Source organism: Lithobates pipiens, unplaced genomic scaffold (genome assembly GCF_037356315.1).
Source record: "Lithobates pipiens isolate NorthernLeopardFrog02 unplaced genomic scaffold, aLitPip1_a1.2 Scaffold_10, whole genome shotgun sequence".
Classification (NCBI taxonomy): domain Eukaryota; kingdom Metazoa; phylum Chordata; class Amphibia; order Anura; family Ranidae; genus Lithobates; species Lithobates pipiens.
This window is the reverse complement of record NW_027507686.1, coordinates 134,057,471-134,066,585: the sequence shown is the minus strand read 5'-3', so window position 1 is coordinate 134,066,585 and position 9,115 is coordinate 134,057,471. Positions and strand designations below refer to the sequence as shown.

At 45.3% G+C, this 9,115-nt stretch overlaps 1 protein-coding gene across 1 annotated transcript in view; it reads left to right on the top strand.

The window, feature by feature from the left end:
* FTO (FTO alpha-ketoglutarate dependent dioxygenase) overlaps nucleotides 1–9,115 on the top strand; it is a 755,827-nt gene that overhangs the window by 137,730 nt on the left and 608,982 nt on the right. The window contains exon 2 of the mRNA XM_077458193.1: nucleotides 4,879–4,956. Within this exon, the coding sequence (XP_077314319.1) occupies nucleotides 4,879–4,956 (78 nt within the window). The remainder of the gene's footprint in view (nucleotides 1–4,878; nucleotides 4,957–9,115) is intronic.

Below are 9,115 nucleotides of genomic sequence, written 5' to 3'. Positions count from 1 at the left end.
GTTAGAGATTGCATACCTGATACAAGAGATGGTTAGAGACTGAATGTGATACAAGAGACCACAGACTGGGGGCGTGGCCAGACGTGAAGCTGAGAGGACGTGTGCAGACAGAGCTCCGCTCCACCGTCCACAATCCCGAGCCATCCACCGCCCTGAGTGGCTCCAACGAACTGCCACAGACACCTGGAGAGTTTTGCAGTTTAGCGCACCGTTCGTGCGGCCCGGTCCGGAATCGTGGATCACCGCCATCTTGCGGCCTACTCACCGCGGGCGCCTTTCTGGAGGCCGCGGCCGACCGCCGGGAGCCGATCCGGAAGCACCGCTATCCCGGGGACCCTAGACGCCACCAGGAGCCTCCCTGCACCCGGGGCATTCTCGGATCCAAGCCGCACGAGCCGCGGAAGAGGACGGACGGCCGCCATCTTGAGTAGGCCCCAGTGCCCAACATAGGGGTGAGTGCTGTATCAGACTGCTGTGCCACCCCATACACTCCCCGGGGGTCGGATCTTCCTGTGCCTGCCACCACCCGGCGATCATTACCCCGCTGCCCCTGCCGGAGCCATCTCCCAACACCAGAGGCCTGGGTGGCTGGCCGAAGCCTAGGGACAGTTTGGCAAGGTCTCGGGGCTCCTTAGCCCACCCCCATCTCCCCACTGTGGCCACGTCAGGGTCCCCCCCGCTAGAAAGCCCGGACCCCCTCCGCACACTCTTCTGGCTTGGCACGAGGCTCCCCACAGTGACCTCCAGGGCTCCACCTGTCTGCGACCTGATAAGTACGCTACACTCTCAGTGTCCCCCACATCAACGGTTAATGACTCTGACAATCCTCATATGTTATGCTTAACTAACTTTGCATGACCCTGAGCCCCGTCCAGCGTTCAGCTTCACCGCCACAATTATGCCAACTAAGAAACCTAGATCTCGTTCCACAACTAACAAAGGATCCGGAAAGGGGCCAATATTAACCCATTCGGGCTCCGGATCGATACAGCACTACCTCGCCGCAGGGAAATCGGGGTCGGGCGAACGGGATAACCACGCCAGAACCCCTAAACGCACCTTCTCCCCCTCCTCTCTTGTTGCCTCTGTCCGGGAAAGCTCACCGGCCTCCTCCTACTGCTCTGAGCCTATGGAAGACCCTGAGTCCCCAGGAGGCTCCGACATGTCAACCTTGGTCAGCGGCCTTAAGAAGGAGCTGGAGGGGATGTTCCATGGCCTGGAAAAAGCTATAAAGAAGGAGATCACCGGAGTCAGAGCGGATATGGCGCACATTCTGGATAGGGTGGAGGAGACTGAGCTCTGGCAGGACTCGCAAGCCTCCGCTATTAAAGAGTTGCAAGAGACGGTTACACAACTGGCATTTGCTCAGAGGGCCTCATCCTACAAGCTTGAGGACCTCGAGAACCGGAATCGCAGGAATAATCTACGAATACGGGGTCTCCCAGAAGCCACTGGAGACAATGATCTTGAACCCTCGATCCGGGGCATCCTTAATACGATCCTGGGAAACCCGGTTACTGCACCTCTGCGGTTCGACCGTGTGCACCGAGCCCTTCGCCCCCGCAATTTCTCATCGGACCAACCGCGGGACGTCATCTGCCGCCTTCATTATTTCTCCGATAAAAATGCAGTAATGCTCAAAATGCGGAGTACACCTACCATAGACTTTGATGGGGCCACCATCAGCATCTTCCCAGACCTCTCTAAGGACACGCTTGACCGTTGCAGAGCCCTCAAACCCCTGCTGGATCTCCTTCGCGCTGATGGGATCAATTACAGATGGGGGTTCCCAGCCTGCCTCATTGCCACCAAAAACGGCCGCACCCACACCTTACGGTTTCCAGAGGACTTACCCACGTTCCTGAAGGACCTCAATTTGCCACAAGTTGATCTCCCAGGATGGCAAGCCCACGTCCCTCAGTTCTCCGCCACTTCGGACCCTCAATGGCGGAGGACCCCGTCAAAAAAAAACGACGCACGTCCCTTCCAGGATCTACACAAAAGAACGGGTGAATGATGAAGATACCTGCCTTTTGCATCCCTCGATCCGGATCACTTGTTCAATACCACTTGACGTTCATGGCCCTTGTTTGGCATACACATGCCTACCTGTTGTGAGCGGGTCCACAACCCCTTATGGTTTGACTGCTTGGCACCACGTTAGTGGACTTTAAGCACTTCACCTAGCAGGGGTCCGTGGTGTTTTCAGGGTTTTTTTGCATTTCTTCATTTATCATTGTTATTTCTTTTATTTTACCCCCTTTTTTTATTTTTTATGTGTGTTCCTACCTGTTTGCTAGGCTCACTGGTTCTTAATTGCAGACAAAGGTTTTGGTTGCTGCAACTTTATATGTTTAGTATTGGTATTTTCATGTTCTCTACCTCAGGTTCGCTTTGCTGAACGCTGGCAGGGCACATTGCTCCCATGTGCCTCTCGCTCAGTAAACCCCCTACCCTCCCCCCCCTTTTGGGGTTGAGGAGAGCGGCTGGCATTCCTCTTTTGGCCCCCGATTCCTGGTTTGAGGACGGGGTTGCCGCCTGCTCTCCCCTTCCCCTGAGGGATCACGGCAGATTGCTGCGTGACATACTAACTGTTCCCAATGGTTTCACGTTAGAAATGATTCTTAAACGCTTCAGGTTCTCTTTTCTACTCCGATTTCTCTTTCTTCCCCCTGTCTTCTCCCTCCTCTCTTACTCCCCCCCCCAGGTGGCTTGCGTGGAAATTTAAGCCTAGAGGTAACACTCTGCTGATGCTATGGCCTCAATAAAAATTTCCTCATATAATGTGAGGGGCCTACATGTTGCCGCAAAAAGACACCAAATTACCCGTGAATTAAAAAAGATTGCATGCTCAATTGCCTTTCTTCAAGAGACGCACTTGACGCATACACACACCAAAATGGTGGAAATATTGTTAGTATTCAACAATGTGCTAGTTCAGAACAGATTGTGCAAACATGTGCAAAAAATGTGCAAAAAAACAACTAAAGGTCAGAACAACCAGGGATCAGAAATAATTCAACCAAAAAATCGCATGAAGACGCAAAATGTGCAAATAAACAACAACTAAGGATCAGAACAACCAGGGGTCTGAAATATTTTCAACCAATAATCGCATGGAGACGCATCTATGTCCAATGTAAGTCCAAAGTTAATATTTGGCTTAGTAATACTGCCTCTTCAGATTATTGTTGTAATTGGTACATAAAGTCAATAGGGAATATTTGATTCACTCGTGCAAATAGTGCGGGTTTTCAATTAGAGAACTTCATCCCCGGTGCGCCACTCAGTGCTATAGTATGTGAATGCTCTCACCAGAGTTAATGCCCCTGTGGGGCTGGATGGACCTTCACAATGTAAGCCACTGTGTCGCTCTCTGGCTGCTGCTGGTGCACTGGGTGAAGCTTCGTTATTCCGTCCGTATGGTATCCAACGTTAATTATATAAGGAAAGACATATCCATAGTGTAATACATTCTTAACCAAATCGTTCGTTTATTAATATTAAGATCTACTCACATTTTACATTAAAAGCATATGCGTGTGTAAAAAACTCAGCCGTTCGTCTCAAACGAGTGCACACAACGTGGCCACTCCCTACGCATTTCGTCACTACGACATCCTCTGGACCTCTCTGGCTCTCTGGCTATACTAGGGCCAATTTTAGACAGAAGCCAATTAACCTACCTGCATGTCTTTGGAGTGTGGGAGGAAACCGGAGTACCCGGAGGAAACCCACACAGGCACAGGGAGAACATGCAAACTCCAGGCAGGTAGTGTCATGGTTGTGATTTGAACCAGTGACCTTTTTTACTGCTAGGCGAGAGTGCTAACCACTACACCACTGTGCCGCCCTATGCTGTCTATGACTGTCAGAAACCATGAAATCAGGTGGAGACAAAAGTACAGTTAAATCACACTTGTATAATAATAAAAGTAAAAAGAACATAGTCAAAACATAGCCAAAGTTTAGTAACCAAAACGGATAGTCAGCAAAGCCAGAAGTCAGGAATCAATGTAGTGGAATAACAAGCAGGATCTGGAGCCAGAAGGGATGTCGGCAAAGCAAGTCTTGAACAAGATCGCAGGAAATCATCGACAACTGAGTAACTGTGGAGAGATAGGAGCTGGCAATTAGCTGACAGCTGAGCGGCCAGCTTTGTGACAGCACTCACCTCCTGCTGTGATGACAGCCTGCTCAACAGGCCACGGACTGGTAACAGTCCAGGGGTTGGGAACCCCTACTCTACTCCATATTAATGCACAAAAAACACATCTGAAGTTTGATAAAGATTTAGAAGGAGCTGTAAAAGTGTAATTTGATACTTTTACAATTTAATTTGAATTGCTCTTCTGAAACATTTGTATTTAGTTGTGTGACTGGCGCAGCAGCAATCGAGGGCTGGCCAGACACAGACTTGCACTATAGAGCGCATACATCAGCAGAGTTATAGAACCTCCTCCCAAGAATCTTTCCCTGAAGATGCCAAAGAACAGGGAAAAAACATGTGACCACACAACAGTGCTGCAGGAAAAAGGTACTTGGAGGATAAAAAATGCAATGGCATGATGAATTATTTATATGAATGAATTATGGCAATTAACACATTTCTGTTTATTATTTTAAGCCATTAGCAGTATATGAGAAACAAGCAAAAGTGACCTACACATTTCTCTCAAACAGGTTTCCTTTAAGTAAAACATTTTATTTTACAAACAATTTAAAATGGCTTTGTGATATAGTGTGTTTAACATGCTACTGCAAATAATTTATATATTGTGGCATATAGTATAAATATGATATACACAGAAAATCACTGGTTGTAGATTCTTCTTTGTTTCTAAGTATGTTTAGTGAACTTAATATGTTTTCTTATAGAGGCAAAAGCTTCTTGAACAGATTGGTGATGCAAAGCTTCCATTTGTTACTCCAAAAGATGAAACCTTCTATGAGCTGGTATGTAACTTTCTTTTTCTGTGCAAGCAGTCCTTCAGGAAATTAAACATTTGTAAGCCCTCATTCACATTGAAGCGATTTGTCATGCAATTTGACAGGTCAAATCACTTGACAATTTGCAGCCTATTGCCGTCAATGGCACTGTTCCAATCGGTGCAACAACGACTTTATGATGCCACTCCGATTTGCTAAAGTAGTTCCTGCACTACTTTTGGCAATTTTGGGTTTGTCTTCAATAGACATCTGTGCATGAAGTGGCACAGATGTCAGCCAAGTAGCACCTACAATCGTGCTAACCTGCTACTTTGAAATCATGCTACTTCAAGGGAAGTAGCACAATTTCAAAGTAGCGTCAATGTGAACCAGGGCTAAATCTCCAGGAGAATCAACAATCCATAAAATGTCAACCTGAATGTTTTATGTAGATTTTTCTGACTGATGCAGAATAACACTGTCATATAATCACACAACTGACATACATGATGGACTTGTGTCTTTTTTTCAACCTCACCTGCTATGTAACTATGTAACACACAAGAAATTGGGCATGAAATGTATGCTTCTCTATAGTCAAAAACAAAACAAGAAACAGCACCAAAGATATTGACGAATGGTGGAGGATTATTAGTTAGAAATGCTGTCACTTGGTACTAGTGAAACAATACAAACACTGCTCCTTTCCCTTTGTATATGCTTCTCTATAGACCTGCTCTGCATTAATATATTTAGATGAAACAAATAGATTTGTGATGCACCCATCTCTAATAACCATCTATATGACTAGGGGTATGGCCATGTTTTCCATTAGACAAGTGCATAGGGGTGCTTGTTCTCTCTATTTCTTACAGGCAATGTCCAGTCATATGAAAATATCCCTCAGCTTTGCTTTGTACTGTTTTATTATTAAGCAGTAAAGCTAATTTCCCATCTTGTTAGCCCTTTCAGACCTCACACCACTTTTTTGGCAAATACATTTATGATCTTTTGTGTCAACAGACCTAAAATTGAGTCCCTACCTCCTGGTGCACACCCTCAGCCCATGAGACATGGAGGATGTGAGAGGATCATAGCAGGTGTAGTCTATTGGTGCTGCTTCCTGAAGGTAGGAGAAGATATTTAGGCTCCAGGGACAGTCACTGCACAAGAGGAATGGGAGATAAATGAGACATTATGAATGCATAATATAAACTACTATCTTTATATGTTGGGTGGCTACAAATTAGCAATATCATCAAAATTGTATTTCTCTGTTGGCAATCTACAAGCCAGCTCTGTTTTTCAGATTTATCTATTAGCAATATTTGTTCCTAAAACATTTCAACATTGCAACTAGCTTAAAATATTGCAGCTCTGAGGATTTTGTTTGTTGATTTAAAGCGGAGTTCCACCAACATATTATTTTTGTTCAAAAGCCATCTGCTATCATCCTAATATAATGCTGCATACACCATTATCATTAAACACATCACTATATGTATTATTTGATTTCTAAAACTAACCTTAGATTTGTATGTGTTGAGTGGTTCCATCTTGCTAGTGGGCACGCAAAGCCAACTAGGATATTCTTCCGGGACATGATGCTGCTGAATAACCAGCATGCACCGCCCGATCTTGCGCATGCACATTAGAACAAACTTGCAGCACAGGAAACTTCTCTGGTTGCCATCACAACGGGCGGTGTTGGAGGAAGTGCCCATCCCGTTGTTATGGCAACCAATATAATGATGAGAATTGCAGATGCCCACTGACTCCTGAGAATTATGACAAATCCTTCCCAGGATCCAGTGCATAGTCAGATATTGTGCACATAACCGTGAATGGGAGAGTATCAAAACACGTAGTACAGTTCAACAATCAGGAGGTAGTTCAGAGGTTACAAGCAGCTCTATGAGAACAATGATATTCTATTCCATTGGGTCCAGGGGTACCAATCTTTTTTGTGCTTTGGCCATCGTACCCTTGCTAGATGCCCTCATTAATTATTTGCTGTAGTGCAGATTTACTAGGTCAAGAATGTTTTCTATAGAAGGTGCCTGGCTAGATTTCCATAGTCTTGTCAGGCTTAGTTTGGCTGCAAGTAGACTATGCGTGACCACCAGTCTGAGATAGGGTGGTATTGATTCTATTGTCAAACTTAGTATTGCTTGTGCCAGTGTGGGAGGGATGTGGCATTGTGTGATATCAGTCAAGATATGAAAGATTGTGGCCCAGTAGTTTTTTTTTTTTTGTATATGTGAACACTCCCAGAAAATGTGTAGTAACTCTCCACTCTGCATTACATTGCCAGCATGTATCTGGTAAGGTGGTATTAAATGTGGCCAGTTTAAATGGTGTTAAGTACCAGCATAGAGATATTTTTTGAGTAAGCTCTCATAGGGCGGAGCATTGAGTATATTTTTAGTTAGATTGTAAGGCTTTTTGCCATTGTGAGTGGGTGAAACTACACCCGAGATCTGATTCTCAGCATAGATGAGGTCTTGTTTTAATGAATATTCATTTGCGACAAAAGGAGTTGACAATAAGTGAGATGCCTTTCACTTTGAGGGAGCTCAGATTAATTTGATTTGTCCATATTTTGGGGGCCAACGTGTACAGCGGTATAGGATTGTGAGAGAGTTAGGCCGCGTACACACGCGGGGACTGTTCGCTCAACTTTGTCCATCAAACAGTTTCAGCGGACAGTCCGCTCAAAATTAGCATGGACGGACTTGGCCACGGACGGACTTGGCCACACACGACGAACGAACAGTCCGCTGAAACCGTGCGCGATGACGTGAACGGCACGTACGACGGGACTAGAAAACGACGTCCTATACACTGCAATGCAAACTTCGGCGTGTAAATCCTTTCTGAGCATGCGCGGAACTTAGTTTGACGAACAAGCCTACACACGAGGGGACAAAGTTTCAGCGGACAGTTTTTCGGAATTTCCGAAAAACTTTGTTCAACAGACTGTCCGCTGAAACTGTCCGCTGAAAGCCCACACACGAGCGGACTGTCCGCCGAAACACTGTTCAGCGGACAAAGTTGAGCGAACAGTCCCCGCGTGTGTACGCGGCCTCAGTGTCTAACTCTAATGAAGGTGAAGAGTTCTGAGCTGGGAAGTTTATACTCTTCCTGTAATTGGGGGAATGATTTAATGGTGTCCTTTGATATAGATCCTGCATATGTTTGATACCCTTTGTGTCCAATGATTAAGAGAGAGGTCTACGGAGAGATGGTGGAGAATTTCTATTGGGAGAGGTGGGTAGACATTAGAGTGGTGTGAGGTTTCTATGTTTGCTATTTTTTGTTTTGTTTTTTCCACGTGAGAATTGAGGCCTTCATAGTTGGATGTAAGCGCTGATTGGGGTGCCTAGTATCCAGCACCGAAAAACTAGTGTGTTGCATAATAGCTGTCTCTATCTGTCCCCATAGGGTAGTGGGCTGAAAATTAAACCAGTCTTGTAACTGGGTTAGTACTGATGTTAAGTAGTAATACTCCAAATCTCCAGATCGAATGCCTCCTGCTTATTTATGTGTGATAAGAGTGGTGTGGGCACATCTGGGCTTTTTTTTTTTTTAGAGATCTAAAGTAGGATAGGGAGATAGGTATGGTTCTGAATCTGTAAAGCAGTTGTGGTAAGTGTAACATTTTAAAAGATGCCAATCTGCCTGACCAGTGTTAATTCATGATTCTCAAGCTGTCGTGTATCAGATTCTAGCTTGGTAAGTAATGGTTTGAAATTGGCAGTGAAAAATTTTGTACCACTAGATAAGTTATGTCTGTTTCTGCCCAGGCATAGTTATATTGGGCTTGAAGCAAGTTTCAAGTCTAGGATATATATATACAATTTGGTAGTATTTACTTTATAATAAGAGATGTTGCTGATAGGGATGCACCGAATGGGTTTTTTGGTGCCGAAACCGATACCGAAAATGAAAAATACACTAGGCCGAAAACCGAAACCGATACCGAAACAGCACCGATACCGAAAATGACTGTTTTTAAAAAATATTTTTATACAGGAGGTGGTCAGAGACTGGGGACATGGTACAGGAGGTGGTCAGAGACTGGGGACATGGTACAGGAGGTGGTCAGAGACTGGGGACATGGTACAGGAGGTGGTCAGAGACTGGGGACATGGTACAGGAGGTGGTCAGAGACTGCATGCATGGT